Source organism: Excalfactoria chinensis, chromosome 10, assembly GCF_039878825.1.
Source record: "Excalfactoria chinensis isolate bCotChi1 chromosome 10, bCotChi1.hap2, whole genome shotgun sequence".
NCBI lineage: Eukaryota > Metazoa > Chordata > Aves > Galliformes > Phasianidae > Excalfactoria > Excalfactoria chinensis.
In genome coordinates, this window is record NC_092834.1 from 7,202,905 (window position 1) to 7,221,110 (window position 18,206).

The following is an 18,206-nucleotide window of genomic DNA, read 5'->3' on the forward strand; positions in this document are numbered from 1 at the left end:
CCCTGCTCCTCCACCTTGTGTTTCCTTCTCAAACTATAACCAGAGGCACCAATCCATGAAGCCAAATTACTTTTGGTGGCTCTTGCTGGTAGCTTTCGCTTGGCCAGCATTGGAGCATCCTTTAAGGCCACTTCCAGGGTCCCTATGCACCCTGATCCAATAATATCCAATAGTATCCAATAAGATACAGGGGCTGTGGTGATCTCCTTCAGCCACATTAGTGAAACTCACATGTGTTCCATCACACCCCAGACATTCAGGGCTGAGTTCCCAGCCCTGACACCGCTCTGAAGAGCCTCCTGCATCTTCCCTTCCCCAGGACCAGCAGTGCAGCGGGGGCATCCCTGGGCCTCGCCTGCGAGCTGTTATCTGCCAGTCAAAGGTGGGGGAGAAGAGAACTCCCCCCACAAAACAAGATGTCTGGTGTGAATCTCCTGATCCCGCTAACCCAAGGGTTCCGTGCAAGCATGCAAGCAACAGCCCTGGGTCTCACTTAGCAACAGGGCACAGAGCAGCCTGTGGCTCGCGGGAGAAAAAAGGGCCTTTTCTTGTCGGTGAAAGATTCATCGCTGGGCTGAAAGTGGCCCCTCCCCTCTTTCAAATACTTGTCAGCGGGGAGAATACAGCTTAGATACTGGGCTGATCAGATCATGGCTAATCTGTTATTCCTGCCCGCTAAAACTGCCGGAAGACTTTCAAACAACTTCACTGGGAGCGTGTGCGGTGAGGGAGCAGGCGGAGGCGCGGAGCCACGGGCAGCCCCAGGGCATCTCCTGCACATTGGGTGCATGGGATGGGCAACTCCGGTCCCCTGAGGCCAGAAGTGATGGGTTGGCCAAAGTGTGCCCCGTGGTGAGAGCTGGGTCCCCGTGGTCCTGCTCCTTCCAGCTTGGTTTGGAGATGCTTGTTGGGGCAGAATGGATGTGCCTGGGCAGCTCAGCAGTGCAGAGTAACAAAAGAAGGCGGCCGGCTCTGAGGAAGGTGCCCTCCTGGTTGTTCCCTCCCTTCAGGCTGATGAGTTTTCAAAGGGAAAAAATAAAATAGACCAGACAAATCAAGCAACTCATATTCGATAGCTTACAGGAATTTCACATGGCGGCCCACACTCTGTCCTCCCATACGTGGGAGTTGATCCCAGAGATGCTGTTAGCGGGAGAGGTAGGAGCAAGCTCACTAATTCCTCCTACCAGCACCTTAGGGACAATGCAGCCTGTGGACCCCCGGCTCTGCTTGGCTGTGCTCTCACTGCTCCTCTTCTCAGTGCTCCAAACACTGCCGCGCTGAAAGCCCAGCCAGGGGTCTGGCGTGAGTGAACACAGGCAGTGTGAAGGTGGTGTTTTTGGCTGGGAATTGAATACGAAAACACTTTGGCCCAAATCACAGAATTTGATTGAAAATGCAGAATTTAAAAATTCAAAATGCAAACACACACTGTAGCTTTTGTTACCTCTCCCTAAATGCTATGTGTGCCTGAGCATCTTGCCCGCGTGCCCTGCTCTGCTCCCTAGCTTTCTCACTACTTTGCCCTGCTGCAAGGACTGCTAGCCCAGAACTAAGCCTGGATTTAGCCCAAATCTTCCCGTTTGGCTCAGCACTAACCATGGTTATTTTGCAGTCCATCAGGACAGCTTTGCCTGTGATTGAAAGGAAAACTCTCCTGAAGTGACCTGAGCTGATGAAAGCTGTTGGTTGGGACACAGGGTACCCAGTGAGCCTAGGGACAGGCTCACGCCCCAGCAAGCTCCTCTTGGTCAGGAATAATTAATTACCTTCTTGAGGATCTTAGCTTCAGCCCTTCCCTGCTCATACACAAGCCCTGGAGAGGAGGGAGGGAGGAGACGGCAGTGAAGAGGGTAGAGAATTAATTGGACATTGTGTTGGGAATCGCCTCCTGGTTGCTGTCAATCTTGGGAGTGAACAGCCTCTTGTCTCACTCAATAGGAACTTTATATGCTCCTTTAATCCTTCAGTCCGTATTGTCAGGGTTTCCCCCCTCCTCCTGTCTCTCCTTCCCACCGCAGGACTTTTGATGACCCCAGCTGTCTGAGGCAATACAAAGAAGCCCCTTAACAAACACCCTGTGATCTATACAGGCAATAAAGAGGCTCCCCTTGACAAGGATTTGCGGGCAGAATATATGCAAATGCTGGGAGGTGGGTGGGGAGGTGTGTCGCAAGAGCTGCTGTGCAGCTTGGCACAGCTCCTGGCCCTGCGACTGGGTGAGGAAGGGACGTGGTGCAGGTGAGGGAGGTGACACAAGCAGGAGCCAGCAGGAGAGGGTTCTGGTCATCTGGGCTGCATGTGAAGGCATCTAGGGACATGCAGAGGGGACTCCCTGTGACACACGTGTACTTTGCTGCCTGCTGTCATAAGGCAGGGTGGGGAAAGGTGGCCTTTGGTAGCAGTGGGGTGACTGAGAGCCTTGTGTATGTCTGTCACACCAGCATCTACAGTTCATGGATGCCTGCAGTTCCTCTTACTGTCACCATTTTCTCCATGTCCCTGTAGGCTCAGGACAACTGGCAGTGCCAGCAAGCAGCTCAGGGTGCCCTTTGCCTGCTTATAAGATATGAGAGAGTTAGGCAGCATCTGCTTGTCCATTGGTGGCGATACCATCTCTCCCTACCATCTCCGTGCTGGTCTTGAGGTTTTGTTCCCTCTCCGGAGTCAGAGGGGTGAATCCCTTGGTGTGGCAGAGGCCAGGCAGCCCTGCAATGAGATGCGAAGCTCAAGAAGCAGCAACACTATGTCTTCATGTCCATCACCACGTGGAGGCCAGAAGTCCTGAGGCATGAGGTGGCAGCAGCCTGTGGACACGGGGCTGGGTGCGGGCACCGCGTGCTGCTCCACGGCCACCTCCTGAAGTCAGGAGGCCATGCTCCTTCCCATATTAGCACATGAATGGGGCCGGGGGTGGGGGGGAGGCGGGAAGGGGGGCAAGCCCCCACTGTCCACTCAAGCAAACAATTTGGCTAGCAAATTGACATAATTACAAGGGACAGAGAGAAAAGAAAGGCAAGCCCCCTCCCCTGCGCTCCAGAGGGCCCGACCCCTGCCGAGTTACTTAGACCCTTTGTGAGACTCAATGCTAGGTACTGATTAGGGAACGTATGCCCTTTTCAAGGGCCCTAAGTGATTGGCTGCCTTAATCTGATTACAATTTACAGCACTCCTGAAGAAGGGGCTGGAGAGCCTTTCACACAGGCGTGGACGCACCAGGTCCGACACGCACGCACTCACACCAGCACAAAGGTGCACGGATGGGCACGGCCACGATGCGGCCAGACAGCTGGCACGCGTCCCTGCGGGTGTGGGGAAGGGCACACGCACGTGCAATGCCAGCACGCACCCAGAGATGCGTCAGTGTCACTTGGCACAGGGTGCTCATTGTGCCGGGGAGTGTGTGCATGTGCTCAGAAGGTGTGTGTGTGTGTGCTGGGTGTGCATGTGAGACTGCACCCACACAGCTGCAGCGTGGGCACGGGGACAAGGGGCTCCGCACGCATTTGGGGCATGCAGTGAGCCCACTGAGGGTACCCCAATCAGGGGTTACACCTACACAGACACACACACACGAGCACAGGCATAAGCACAAGTCCTCTTGCTACAGATGGGGATCCTTTGCAAGGATGTGGGGGTCCCCTCCAGTCTGCACGGCTGTTCTCCAAAATCTCTGCAGCAGCTTGCAGGAGCGGGAGTGTGATCTAAGCCCACCACCTGCCTATTAAAAGCTGGATTAAATGGTGCTGTTCCCCCCCTTCCCGCCCCCTTCCCTCTCTATCATCCCCTTGGGGAAACCACCATCTTTACACGAGATTTGCTCTCTCTCTCTCTCTTTTTTTTTAACCTCTTTTCTGCTTCGTGCTCCATAGCTCCCAGGGGATTAGCAGCCAGGCTGGCCCTTCCAGCCTCCTTGAAGGAGGGTTGTTTCAGGCATCCCCCCCATGGGAACCTGCCCCAGGACAGCTCTGGTCAATGCCTCCGGTGCTTCCCAGCCAATTTGTACCACCTAATCCCCATGGGTATCAACAGCTCCTTTCTCACACCTCCTCCTGCCTGCCAAAGCAGGCCAATCCTCTGCTCCCTGTTGAGAAACCCTCTGTCCACCGCTGGGGCCGTGACCACACTTCAAACGCGCTGGCCCGACCCCGGCATTGTTCATCAGGGAATTAAAAGTGCAAGGCCAGCCCCAGAGAGTGATTTAGGTACTGAGACCAGACTGAGCCCCGCGAGAGCACGGGCAATAAAACGCTTCACTGCCCAGCAGTCTGGGCAATTCAGGTGTCTTCCCACGAGGAGGAGGCAGAGCTCAGAGGACAAGGAGTGGGGTTGGGGCTCCCATCCACACCGCAACATAGGGCAGGACTGTGTCCTGGTGCTCAGAGATGCATGAGATGGGGGCTAACAGCCTTGCTAAAGCAATGAGGGCTGCTCAGTTTTTTGGTTACTGAATCCCATGGTTGTTTTCAAGCTGTTGCAAAGAGAGACCATAGTGGGACACTGGCTCCCCAGCACGTGTGGGCTGATGTGTCCAAAAACTGGAAGCTTCTCATTTTCCTGTCCCTGTACTGGTTCAAGGTGGAAAGAGTGAACTAGCTGGACAGTCCAGGGCAAAAGCAGAACTACCCTGGCTGAAGCCTTCTGAATTTTAGACAACACAGCACCTGTCATGAGATGGAGAGATTTGTAGCTCAAGTCTATTAGTTAGGGATGCTGATTCTGCTATATTGCGACACCCCAAACTCATCCCACAGTGGGCATAGCCAAGGATCCAGGAATGCCCCGTTCTAACAGCAATTTAGCTGAACTTCCTCTTTGACTACAGAGCCGTCTCCCTGCATCCTACGCTGCTGCTGTGCTGGTGATGATTCCTGTGGAGGATTTTAGGCCTTTTCCTTTTTCACTACTCCTCTTTTTTTTTATCACTACTGAGGTTGTCTCAGGCTAAGCAAAGACAACCTTGGTTCAGAACAGAGCATCTCCTGTGCCTGGCTGTCCCCGTCCCCTCGACATGGCGGGGGAACACAGTGTTTCGGCACCTCCTCCTCTGTCACAATGTTTTTCAGCTCCACCAAGCAAAGTGTCCAATTAGAGCAGAGCCTCTTGCTTCCATCTTTGCCGACATTTAATTAACATGCTGCTGCTGGCAGCCGCTGACAAATTCCAGAAACATGTTGTAAAGGGTTTTTGTCTTTACCCAGCATGGAAAATGAGGGTGTCATATCCCAAGGGGATGTGAATAGCTACTTTTGACTCCCCCCCTCAGGTGTGAGAATTACAGCTAGACACGGTGAAGAGACCTATCAGCCCTCCCACCTCCTTTTTTTTTCTCTCTCTCTCTTCCCCCCCCCTTTTCCTCTCCTGCTCCTCACACATCATGCTGGCAAACACACAGGGTTTAGGCCTGATTTTTACTCCTGTCTTCTTCAACTCCGGCTGAAACCTGATGTTTTTCCTGGATGGAAGATGGTCCAGTTAACAGATGGAGGCAGTGATCTGTTGTTGGGCCCTTCCCACCAGAATAGCACTACAAAGTGGAAAGACTGGTCTGATCACAGGATCATGGGTTGGAAGGGGCCTTAAAGATCACCCAGCTCCAACCCCCTGCTATGGCTGTTGTCCCCCACCAGACCAGCCTGCCCAGAGCCCCATCCAACCTGGCTTTGAGCATCTGCAGGGATGGAGAACCCACAGCTTCTCTGGGCAGCTGTGCCAGGGCCTCACCGCCACCTGAGTACAGATTTTTTTCCTAATAATCTAACCTAAAATTCCTCTCTTTTAGTTTAAAGCCATTTCCCCTTGTCCCGTCACTACAAGACCATGTAAAAAGCCAGTCCCCTTCCAGCTTATAAGCATCCTTCAAGTACTGGGAGGCCACAGTGAGGTCTTCCCAGTCTTCTCCAAGCTGAACAAACCCAACTCCCTCCGCCTTTCTTCATATGAGAGGCGCTCCTGCCCTCTGAGCATCCTTGTGCCCTCTGGACCTGCTCCAACAGCTGCTTTGTATGGGGGCCCCAAACTTGGATGCAGCACTCCAGATGAAGCCTCACAAGGGCAGAGCAGAGGGGGACAATCCCCTCCCTCAGGCCATCCTCTCTGTTGATGCAGCCCAGGATACTATCAGCCTTTAACGTGCTGTGATGATCCATATGGGTCCCTTCCATCTCGGGACCTCCTTTGATCCTACGGGCAGGCCTTGAGTGCAGGCACAGCTCCCATACCCTGCACCACATCGCAGCGCAGGGGCTGACTTTCATCGGAGGCCTATGCTATGAAAAAGAGCCATGCTTTTATTTTGTTCACAGGAACTAATGACAAAACTGAGCCAGTAGGGAAGTGCGTGTTTTCACCCACCGCACTTTCCCCACGAGGCTGTGTGGTCACGGGCAGGGCCGTGCGGCTGACATGGCGGCCGCCATCTCCCCGCCCCCGGGAGCAGCCCCGCCATCCCGCTGAGGCGGCGGCAGCCCGGCAGCATGGCGGCTCAGGGCGAGGCGGCCTTGTCGGGGTTGTGCATGTGGTACACGTCGCTCTCCTCGTCCTCGGGCACCTGCAGCACGGAACGGCCCGCTCAGCTCCGCCGCCGGCCTTCATGCAGAGGGCGGCAGCGCCATCTTGTGCCGCCCGCCACCCCCGGGCCTCACCTCCCAGTAGATGTCATCCTCGAAGCAGTTCTCGTCCGCAGCGTCGCCCCAGATGGGCAGCTTCAGGATGGCTCCTAGAGCAGGGCCGATTGGGGCTGGGTTTGGGGGCTTGTCTCCCACAAACTCCCACCCCATATCCCTGCGAGCAGAAGTGGAGGCTGTGGTCTGACCCACGCTATGGCTTGTCCCTTGCAACACAAGCGGCAAGGACCCATCCAGCCAAGGCAGAAAAGCATGTGGATGTCTCCATTTCAGCTGCAGGCTCTCACCTCTCCCACACTTCCTCCCTGCTTACCCACAAGGGTTCCCCCAGCGAAAGCCATCAGCAGAGAAACGACAATGCCGGCTGCCTGGAACCCTCCTTGAATGCTGGGTGTCCGTGTCTTATAGCTGCCAGTGAAGTCAAATGCCTTGATAAACCTACATAGGGTAGAAATTGTGAGGACTGCTTCTGGCAGGAGATCTTCACCAGTCAGAAAAAGGTTGCTCTGTTGCCCTGAACCCTTGAAGACTCCTCCATAACCCCCATCCACCCTCTGCAATGGACCAGGAGAGTGCTGTAAGCACAGAGCAAAAGCTATTAATTGCTTCTCTCTTCCACCCCGAAGAGCCCCAGAACTCCCAGAAGAACACTTGTGAAAGTTTCAAGCTGTCTTACCCTTCCTTTCCATATACATCCTCTGTGGCTGCAGCTGCAGTGATGGCTCCCACAATGCCCCCTATAAGGCCTGGCATGCCATGGAGGTTGTGGATGCCACATGTGTCCTGGATGTGTAACTTGGACTCCAAAACAGGCTGAAGGAGAGGGAGGTAGAGAGAAATCAGAGGAATGAGCGTAGCCCTGGAAATAATTAGTTCCTTCCATGGAGGAATGGGATAAGTAGAGCAAGAAGAATGGTATTATGTGTCTCATTCTAGAGGTAAGGACTGATAGAGAAATATTTGAAATGAGCTCAGAACTAAATAAGAGCTCTCCTCCATGTTCCAGTTAGGAGACTGAGCCTTACTTGGCATTTTGAGGCAGAAAATGGAGTCACAAGTGCATCTCCATAAGGGACAGTGGAGAGCAGGAACCCTCAAAGGGAGGTGAATCCATTCCTGGTCTCCTCAACAGAACCAGGGCTGCGGACCCCCAGAGCAGCACTCACCGTGAGGTAGACATACCCCACTGTAGACACAATGCCACAGATGAACCCAACAATGAGGGAGCCATATGGGGTCAACATCATCTCTGCACTGGTGCCCACAGCCACTCCGCCAGCCAGCGTTGCGTTCTGGATGTGGACCTGCAGGAGTAACCACTCTGTCTTGGCATCTCAGAGAAATCATGGTTGTTTGAACTGTGTGCAAATGGTAAAGCAGGAGAATCAGCTCTGAAAATACTTCCAGAGGAAATGTCGGGGCCCACTTTCCTGCTTGCTGGTGAAAAGCAAGAGGAGAAGAACAGGCAGCCTCTGTCTGTAGCACAGGCACACATAGACTCCCACTCTCCATACCACACACATTCTTTGCATCCACCAATCTGGGTGGGGAATGGTGATGAGATGGAAATTGTCTCACCCATGTGTCACTCCAGCTCTGCTGTCACACACGGTGCACCCACACACATAACACATACAAGTCAGCCCCCCGATTGCTCACAAGCTGCTGCACAAGGCCCTGCTCAGCTTGCTGGAGGGTGCTGCCAAACATGGCTCTGCATTATGCCCATCAGTAGCTCTCCTGGGAGAGTAAATGCAGCCCTTGTTGTGCCCTCAGCCCATCACGTGCAGGGACAGCACCAGCTCGCATTGTGAAAACATCAGGATTCACTTCCCACCTGCTTTTTCAGTGCAGCCTGAGTTTTTGGCTGGATGCCGGTTGCACCAACACACTGTGAAACCCAGTGCAGCAAAGGACAAGTGTCACTCAATTCCTGGGCCCTTGGCCAAATTCATTGTGACTTCCCTGGGTGGTGTAGGGATCTCTGATCCCAGCTTACCATGTCAAGCTTGCCCTTCTTCTGCAGCATGCTGGAGAAGGCCACTGTGGTGAGGACACAAGCAGCCAGGGAGCAGTATGTGTTAATGGCAGCCCGATGCTGGGCATCCCCGTGTTCAGAAATGGCTGAGTTGAAACTGGGCCAGTACATCCACAGATATAGGGTACCTGTTGGGATGGGGAAGAAGAAGCAAAAAAGAAGTGAAAGGAAAGAATATAGAGGTTGGAAAAAAACCTCTAAAGGAGGTTTCTGCAGAGCGAAGTTAAATTCCCTAGTCATGATGCCCCAGTGCTGTGCCCTCCATGATGGGACCAGCACCAGAAGGGGCTTGCAGTGAAGAGGAACAAAAATGCTGCCTTGTCTTCCCAGGCACCATGTCAGCCCAACCATTAATGACGGGACACGAGTAGTTCCAAGGTGTTGAAAACTAGGATGCAGAGCTTCTTGTCCCAGCCCTGGGTTTTGGTCTGGTTTCCCCAGAGACATGGGAGGGAACAGCTCTCTGCAACTGACTGGTACACATATACCAATGCCACAGAGGTTATGGCTGACTCACCAATCATAGCAAAGAGGTCAGAATGGTACACAGAGCCTTCCTTGTCTTTACTCTGCTCCAGGTTGGGTCTGTATAGGAAACGGGTCACAGTAAGGCCAAAGTAGGCTCCAAAGGTGTGAATGGTCATGGAGCCACCTGCGTCCTTAACCTGCAGCCATGGGAAAGCAGAGATTCATTTCTGGATTCACTGCTTTTTCTGGAGATGAGGTGTGGTCTGCCTCCTGCCCAGCTTGTCTACCCATCTGTCTTTTCAATCTGCACTCAATCTTGGGGAGAAGGGGTCTGTCTAAAGCTTACGTGAAGCAGGTTGAGGAGGATGTACTCATTCACTGCAAAGAGTGTGACTTGAAACAAAGTCATGATGAGGAGCTGTACGGGGCTGGTTTTGCCCAGGATGGCTCCAAAGGCAACGCACACAGAACCCACGCAGAAATCAGCATTGATCAGGCTGGAAGAGAGGAAGGAATATTCTATAAGAAAATGCTCTTCCATAATTACTCACCCTCACCCACACCGAACTCTAAAAGATCCCACTGTAAGGCATATAGTTGGTTAAGAGCCAGCCCTGGGTTTTCCATTGACTTTTCTCCCAACTTGACCTGCCCAGCTATGGAGCTGTCATCCAATTTGTTTAAATAACGAGAATGAAGGATCTTATGTGTTCTTAAACTTGGGGTCTGTGGTGCTCTGCTTGGGTATTAAGAGATGGCACTCATCTCACATTTCTCATGTAACAGTACCACCATCATACAGGTACCTGTGGACTAAAAGGTGGAAAGCAAGTGGGGTTATGCAGAAGGAAGATAACATTTTGGAGGCTGTAGTTTGCACATAACACAGGGGTAGGCACTGGCTCTTATCCCAGCTCTTCTATTGCACAGTCAAGAGGTGGCATCCCAGGTCCCATATCCCTCCTTACTTTTCCACTCCAATAAGGATCTTCCCATTCTGGAAAGAGTGGAACCAGCCTTGCATCAGGAGAGCCCACTGGATCCCAAAGGCTGCAAGGAGGAAATTGAATCCCACAGCTCCGAATCCATAACGCTTGAGGAATGTCATGAGGAAGCCAAAACCCACAAAGATCATCACATGAACGTCCTGGAAAGCTGTGCACAGGGAGGGAATCATCAGCATTGAGGAGAAGGCAGAGCTGGGTGTCTTTTGAATTTAGCAGTGAAAACAAACAACACAGTGACAGTAAGGAAAAAAAATCAAGGAAAAATGCATGCATTTGGCTCATGTCCTCCCATTTCTAAGTCTGAAAATGGCTCAGCTTTTGGAAGTTGGCTTTTTTGGTGAAAACATTTAGTTTTGAAACCTAAATATCTTTGTTGCAAACTGCGTGCAAGAGAAATCTGGAGACTAATGAAGTATACAAAGGAAGACTTTTCTATTCAGATTGTCTTTTTTTTCCCATTAAACAAACAAACAAACAAACAAACCCACCAAAAAATGTCACATACAATGACCAGTACCAGTTTTTCTTTAAACCACGTGAATGTTCATTTTGGGTAAGCCTATGCAATATAGGGTCCTGGTGAGGGCTCGGTGCGAGCACTTAGGGAAAAGACAAGAACAAGGGATGTTTACAAACATGTTTTTATTTGCCATAGAAATCAGTGGCAAGATACCTTTGCTATGAGGATCCCACCTTGTGGGATTTTGAGTGCTTAAAGCAGAGAGATACGGTTCTTCCAACAAGTGCTCATACCTGCTAACTGGAGCCCCTCAGATGCCCTTCCCTGGGGGAAACTGTACCTGCATGAGCCTCTTGAGGGAAATTCTTGGAGCGATAAACCTGCTGTACTTCTTAATGCTAAACGTTTATTTCAGATAAGCATCACTTTGCAATTAAGCGAGCTGAAATGCTGCATAATTACAATCTGAACCATGCAGACCCTCACACTGGAGGCCACTCCAGTAAAAAGAGCAGGAGATGTAATAAGCTCAGGGCAGAGGAAATGCAGTGATTAAGGATCTGCTGTGCCCCTGACCCTGTGCTGGCCCTAAGGCGTGCTGGCCATCCAGCAACCCTGGACCCCCTCCTGCAGGGATGGTGGGGCTGTACCTGCTACCTCCGCTATGCGCTGGGTGAGGATTTGGGTGTGTGTCTCAGCTTCTGCCCTCTGGTGCTTTACAAGACCTTGCAGCTTGTGTAAGGACAAGCGTCTGGACAGGCTCCAGTGATGTAGTGCCAGGTTGTGGAGACAGGTTCATTTGTTTGCTTTCAAAAACGTCCCCACACCTATGAAATTACTCATGAGAGATGAAGGAGACTAGACCTGCAGGTGACCCTGCTCAGCTCAAGTCTCTTCATGTGGTCTTCTCTGCACATCCTAAGAAATGGTCTTCTTAACTCTAGTTTTAACCATGCAGTCACACACACTTTCTCTCTGCAGCTGTATTTTTTTTCTCATCACCTTTCTTCTCAAGCCTAAGTGGCACAATACACAGCTAGAATTCTCTGCAGCCATTTGCATTATATAGGCAGGAGTTAGGGTTGCAGACTGTGTACCCCCTGAATATACTGAGAATTTCCACTGTGACTTACACCCTGTAGATGCCCGGGAGAAAAAGCAGGCTTTTCTTCAAACTGTACCCAGCCTAAAGCATTTTTCTAAGTCTTCCCTTTGTTTTTCCTTTGGAAGAATAATACTTGTGTTACAGGCAGCCCAGGTGCTGCCATGCTCAAGAGGTATTGTGACCTTGCTTTTGTGGGAAGGCAATTGCAGTCACTATCCAGAGGAGGTGTTTGGGCTTTGAGAATACTAACTGTGCTGAAGGATCTCATTTCTTTTCCCTGGAGAGCGGATGATTCACTCACTATGGAGTATCAATGTGTGATTATAAATTAGAAGAACGCGTCGTGTTGCCTAGAGTTGAACTGGCAGCCCTGGCAATGGGCACCAATGGCACGATGGCACAAACATCCCACAGTAACTAGTCATCTCAGGCTGTCACTGCTCACCCACTGCAACATCTTTGGACGGGTCTTACAGGCTGTAGCAGTCATATTTGATAACACAAACGATCATTGGGTGTTTAGCCACTGCATTCTCTTCTAAACAGAGCTGGATGGACATGGATCAGAACGCTCGGCTTCTACTATCTTACCATTGTCATCTATTTTTGCAGAGAGATGTTTCTGATTAGATAATGGAGCGGAAAAAAAGCTGATCTTTGTACATGTGAGCCCTTCCTCAGGTTTGAAACAGATCAAACTCAGCTAAACTGAGCTAAGCAGCCGCTCTCAGGCTGATTTAGCTGTGTAAATCCACTCAGCCATTTAAGTGCTTTCAAAGTGAGGATGGGAGATGAGGACAGTAAAGGTGCAGCGTCCTGAGCTCCTACAGGCTGGTTCTTGACCTCTCTGCTGCTCTCCTGTCCTGCCAGAGATTACAGCAGCACTGGGGCACTGCTGCTGCTTCACACCAACCTGTGTGGATACATGCACAGACAGTCTGGAAGGAGAGCCCAGGGCAGGCATGGCTCACACTAACCAGGCTAGCTGAGCAGCAAGTTTCTGCAGGCAAATCCTTCTCTGAACCAGTTAATCCTCAGCAGCTACAGGTTTCTATAGCTCCTTTGATTTAGCAGGTGTTTTTTAATGGAAATATTCTAAATAGATGCATGACTCAAGCCTGTTGCTTCCTTGGAAACAATTGCCTACAGAAGCAGCCTGTTCCCGTCAGCTCACAAAGAAGATGACCAGCCCCAGAGATCAAAGCCAGCCAAGTGTACCACCTGGCCAGAAAAGCTTTGACTACCTGAGCGATCCCCATGGCAATAAGGCACAGTGACCGAAGGACAATGGGAGGCTGGCAGGTTGGGAGGACTCATCAAAATGGCAGCAGCTAAAGAGTAATTTGCTAGTGAGGGGGAGGGTGTAGGAAAAGGGGGAAGATGTCACAGGATCTCAACAGCCGTTCCTCTGTATGTACAAGGAAGCCAAGAGAGGGGGTAGCAAGCTGAAACTTGCAGGGTGCTGAGAATGCGTCAGCCCTATTCCTGGAGAAAAGACATCACGTACTGGTGGCCCCCTGTCGACAGATCCCCAGAGCACTGGATGGCCACGAGGTTCTTCTCTCATTCTTTGGGGCACCCCAAAGCAGTGTCAAGGCAAAGCCTAACTCCCCAGCAGTCACTTCACCTCTGACAGATTCTGTCCCAAACCAGAGTTAAGTGGGAAAGACAAATAAAGCACTTAAGAACTCAGGACTACTATCCTGAAACCTGCTTATCACCTTTTCCCAAAACCCTTGGGTCAACAACAGATAGGACAGGGTGGGACGGGACGGGATGGGATGGGATAGGGCAGTGGCCAGCCGGCACTGGGACTGAGCTTCCTGAATACTCACAGGGGTATCGGAAGTAGAAATCATTCTCAATGTCACTGGTGAGGTTCATCTCATGCTTCTCTTCCTCCCAGTGTGCATCTGCTTCAGGGCCGAAGCGCACAAAGACACCGAAGAGGATGATCATTGCCACTTCCCAGAGGAGGCAGATGAGTGGGAGCCGCCAGCGCATGTAGGTGTTCTTTGCCATCCCCTGGTGCCTCGGCCGCTCCATCCGCAGGGATGCCTGGGGCCCTGGCACAGTGTGTCAGCCCGTGTCCCCTGTGCCCTTGGCGGGTGACATATATATGTTGGGGAGTGCAAGGTGGGGCCCAGGGAGGTGCCTCCAGCAGGATCACATTTCAGATACGGGAGGCTCCAGGCTTGCTCTCTGCTCTCACCCTCCTTCCTCTCTGGGAGGGAGGACGGGGCTCCAGCACCTCTTCTCCCAGCGGCTTGCAGCAGTAATGAGCCCTGCCTCCCCAGGACTCCTAGCTATGGAGCCTGGGTGTCCAGCCCCCTGCTCAGTCCTGCCCCACACCCCTTCCTGTCCCCTTCCTGGACCTGGGCCAGGCATCCTGACCTTGCCACCCTAGCCACTTCCCTGCCTGCATCACGTCCTTTTCCCATCACCGCTGGTCCTGCTCTGCAAATGCCCTTTCCCAGCACCTCTACTGAGGACACCAAGTCAGCCTGAGTCACTGGGTGCAGGTCCTGCTCTTTGTTGATGAGAAGAAAGTCTGTGGGACAGTCCTAAGAGGAAGAGGAAGATGGATGCTTCCAACCAAAAGTCAAGATCATGCACAGGCATGCAGTGACCTTGCCAAAGCTGCCATATATCTACAGGGATATAGAACTGACACGTCTCACCATTTCCTGGTGGTTTAACCACCTTGTCCTCTTGACAAGACAAGCTAAGCTGGTGCTGCATGGACCAGGGCAGTGTCCTGAGATGGTGACAGAGCGGGGGCTGGAGAGCTTGGCACTACAGCCCTCAGCTGCAGGCTTAATATCCCCTCCTCCAGCACAGGGCTTCCATTAGTGTTATATTAAACATAACTTTCCTTTTTCTGTGGCTTTGAACCATGTGTTCCTTCCCCACGAGCCAAGTCCTTCAAACAGATCCCAGCTCCTTCCTCTGCCTGCAGATCCGAGAGAGGCTTGTCAGTCTTCCAGAGATGAAAGACTGCAGCCCAGGCAAGCTGCCCGAATTTGCTGATGGCATCTAATTGTGGCCTGCAGGCTGAGCAAGCAGCACTGATTTCTGTGTTGATTAGGCAATAATTTGAGTTGATTATTATTTCTTGTTTCCTTTCTTCTCAAACTGACAAATGGCAGAAAAATGCTGGGGATGATCCTGAAGAGACTGATGGCTACACAAAATCACTGTCAGATCTCATTTGGGCCCTATACAGGGCTTTGGAAAAAGCCTTGGAAATGCAGATCAGGTGCAAGAAACACTTCTCTATGGCAGAACAGGCGTACCATGTAGGGTTATCTGGGAGTAGAGCAGCAAGTAAGCTGTGATGCTGCCCATCTGAGCTATCTATGTGACACTGACTGGGCATCCCATTACCCGTGATTTCTGCAGGACAGTTGCAGCTGTAAACACAGCCAGAAAGAAGCTGAACCTTAAGCAATACTGGAGCTGATTGCCCAAAGCGTTGTTGATGGTTGTGTGTTCTCCTGACAGCCTCGTGGCAGGACCAGACTACCCCACCCTGAAGCAGCTCTTAGAAATCTTGAGAAAGGAGACACGGAGGTACGAAGGAGCATTTTACAACATAAGGGAGCTTGCTATACCCTGATAGCACAGTCACTAGCAATTACACTGTACGGTTACATTTCAGCAGAAGGAACCACACTGCAAAGCTTTCCAGTCTGGGTTCTCACTGAATTGGTGATGTCTCCCACAAAGCAATGTGCTAAGCCCTGTTTCTGCAGAGCCCAAAAGCACCTGCATGGGCCATCCCGTGGCCATAGCTCTGTCCCTGCCTCTTTCCCCAGCCTCTGCAGGCAGAGCACAAAAGATAATAACTTTCCCACTGGCCTGATAGTCTCACCTTGCTGCACTGCCTTGCGTGGCCCCTTCTTATCAATCTGCAGATCATCACCTTGCTTCTACTGGCCTGCTGGAGCTGGCATGCTCCGCTGGCTGCTCATACTCAAGACTCACCCCTCACCTGCTCATACCCACCTATGATCTGGGAACCTCTTTCAGTAGCAGCTGCTCTCAGGCTACTCTAATGGGCAATTCTGGAACTCACATCAGGGTTGTCCTATCACATCCAGCACCCATAAAACCAGATCCATTGCAAGCTGCCCTTCCCCTCCCTCACAGCAATTAGCACTCTGGAAGTTCAGTCACCACTTCCTCATGAGTATATATGTGACTAAATGAATCTGAGAGGCAACCTCCCCCCACTCCCACAAGATTTCCTAAAGAAACCAACTGGGTTGTGCAGAGGACTTGGAACAGCTCTATTTGTCCTTCTGCTCTGGGACATGGGACCGGGTAGGTCCCGGTTGCCTTGGGAAGGCTCTGGGTGAGGGTTGTACCATACTGGTCCCAGCTGGGTCTCTCCCAGTTTCTCAATTTTATGAGCACTAAAAATACTTGAGAGACATAAACACCGAATCTGAAGTGTGCAGAAATCCCTCCCTCTTGCCTGGAGCACTCTGGGCAGCTTTGCCCTGGAGAGGAGGGCATGGCTGCTCCTTGGTTCACTGCGAACTGTCCCAGCAGATCTTATCACCACCAGTGCTGGGACACAGGCACTGGTCCCAAAGGTGACCTCAGAAGATACGTGCCAGAGATCACCCTCATCTGGAGGGAGAGTGGTGGGACACATCCAGCTCCTGCCTGGATTCATATTGGAGCTCATGCTGGCAAGCAGATGGCGACGGATCTCATCCATTAACACAGCGAAACAAGGAATTTGCCTCAATTGCAGGCTATCACAACACCGAAGCCATCTCTGCAGTCTTTAATGTCCAACAAGCGCATCCATTCCTCTCAATTTGCTCCTCCATTATTAGGAGCAAAAGAGCAGAGGCCACTACCAGCAGTGCTGGGCATGCAGCATGGGGGGGGTGAGGGGGTGTGGGGAAGGTCCAAAGCTTTAATGCAGAAGAGGGCAGTCCCCAGGCATTGTGCAGCATCTCAGGTGACTTCTTTCTCATGCAGGTCCTTGAGAAGTGTCCTGTAAGCAAAGCATTGGAGGCAATCCAAAACAAAACTTCCTGTCTGGCTCGTCAGAACAGAAAACAGACTTTCCTCTGGGGCTGAAGAGAGCGTTGGTACAGCAGGAGATCAGACCTTTCCTTAGGTGTGGGGTTTTGTACGCAGAGAGGCTTGCCCATAAATATCACTCAGAAACATTGGAAAAAGGTCAAAACGGATCAAGGATTTTCCAAGTAAAAACAAGACAAAAGCAACCAACCAACAAAACAAAAACCCCCAAACCGTAACTTTTCAAGTCAAAGTGCCAACCAAAAGGGAGCCCAATCTACAAATGATTCTTCTGGCATCCTTCCCCTCTTCCCATGAAACTGCATTTATCAGCGGGTAAATGATTGCCCAGAGAGCCCAGTGGCTCTGCTGGAAGGAGAAGTCAGTGGTGTCCTTGGAGAGCAGGCGGAGAGGGCAAACGATCCAGCGAGCAGCAGGACAGTGTGACAAGGAGTGGTGTGAGCAGCTCCAGCTGCCTGACAAGCAGGTTCCCCGCGGCTCAGCTATCTCCTGTGGCTTTGCTGAGAGCTGGATCAGCTGCAGGAGCAAACACCTGGAGTGGGAAGGGAGGGAGCAGCATGGGGAAAGGGGAGGTGGCTGTCACCGGAGCAGGGCTGTAGGGTGCCACAGTGGGAACTGCCATGCTGTCCCCATGCCCTGACTGTGTTTCTGGTCCCAGGCAGCCCATGGTAAGGTGGTTTCAGTCACACTCTGATGAGTGTCTTGATCAGGCTGCTGGGACAGATGCTAGCTGACAGTGGTGGCAGTGAGGGCTCAAAGGCTCTCTGTCTGGACTGGAACGTACTAATGATGTATGGGGCTGAGAGCAGCCCCAACAGCTCCCAGGGCCTGTCTGCAGCTGCTGGCCCACAGGACAGGCCAAAAAATAGCACTGATGCCAGCAAGGGAGCGGTGGGGCCAGAGGCAGGAACCACAGGCTGCCCCCTTAGCCAGGGTCCTTCCTTGCTCTCAGTGGAACAGCCCCAGCCCCGTTCCAGCTCATGAACACAGCTCACAGATGTGGAACCCACAGGAAGGCCTGTTTTAGCTCTGCAGGATTGAGTGCTGAGGATCGGTCACAAAGCAGCAGCCCCAAACAGAAGCGTATTATTCACGTGTGGCTGTCCACAAGTCAGTCTTTGCAGTTTCTAATTGATTCCACTTTGCCGGGCATGTGTGTTACAGGGTAGGAGAGTCCAGATTTGAAAGGGACAGCTGCTGTCTCGTTACCACCATACCCACAGGTGTGCTTTTAGTGTGTGATCAGCCCTGAACTAGGCTAGAGGTCACTTACAGGACACTTCCTAGGCCACTTACAGGGTACACGATCCCGTGTGTGGCACACTTGTGCCCAAGTTGCTATTCTTTCACTCATATCTGCGATCAGTGGTCTGTACTCCCTTGCCCTTGGCAGACTCCCATTGCACCCCATAGGGGTCCCTACCCAAATCTGCCCGAG

At 51.9% G+C, this 18,206-nt stretch overlaps 1 protein-coding gene across 1 annotated transcript; it reads right to left on the reverse strand.

Annotated features, from left to right (window-relative positions):
- Positions 1-6,413: 6,413 nt before the first annotated feature.
- Positions 6,414-13,750, reverse strand: RHCG (Rh family C glycoprotein). Its single transcript, XM_072345769.1, has 10 exons — positions 13,540-13,750; positions 10,101-10,287; positions 9,479-9,629; positions 9,182-9,329; positions 8,626-8,792; positions 7,793-7,930; positions 7,303-7,439; positions 6,940-7,064; positions 6,645-6,718; positions 6,414-6,550 (listed from the first exon to the last, which is right to left on the reverse strand). Exons 1-10 carry the CDS (start codon positions 13,748-13,750, stop codon positions 6,485-6,487), a joined length of 1,404 nt encoding a protein of 467 aa, XP_072201870.1. The 3' UTR covers positions 6,414-6,484.
- Between the last annotated feature and the right edge of the window lie 4,456 nt (positions 13,751-18,206).

What these genes read in the sequence shown, in the direction of transcription:
- RHCG (XM_072345769.1), bottom strand. Translation starts at nt 13,750, where the DNA reads ATGGAGCGGCCGAGGCACCAGGGGATGGCAAAGAACACCTACATGCGC. An exon ending in AGAAGGGCAAGCTTGACATG is followed by an intron (nt 7,931 to 8,625) that starts GTAAGCTGGGAT and finishes TTACTCCTGCAG; the next exon opens with GTCCACATCCAGAACGCAAC. An exon ending in AGGATGACATCTACTGGGAG is followed by an intron (nt 6,551 to 6,644) that starts GTGAGGCCCGGG and finishes TCCGTGCTGCAG; the next exon opens with GTGCCCGAGGACGAGGAGAG.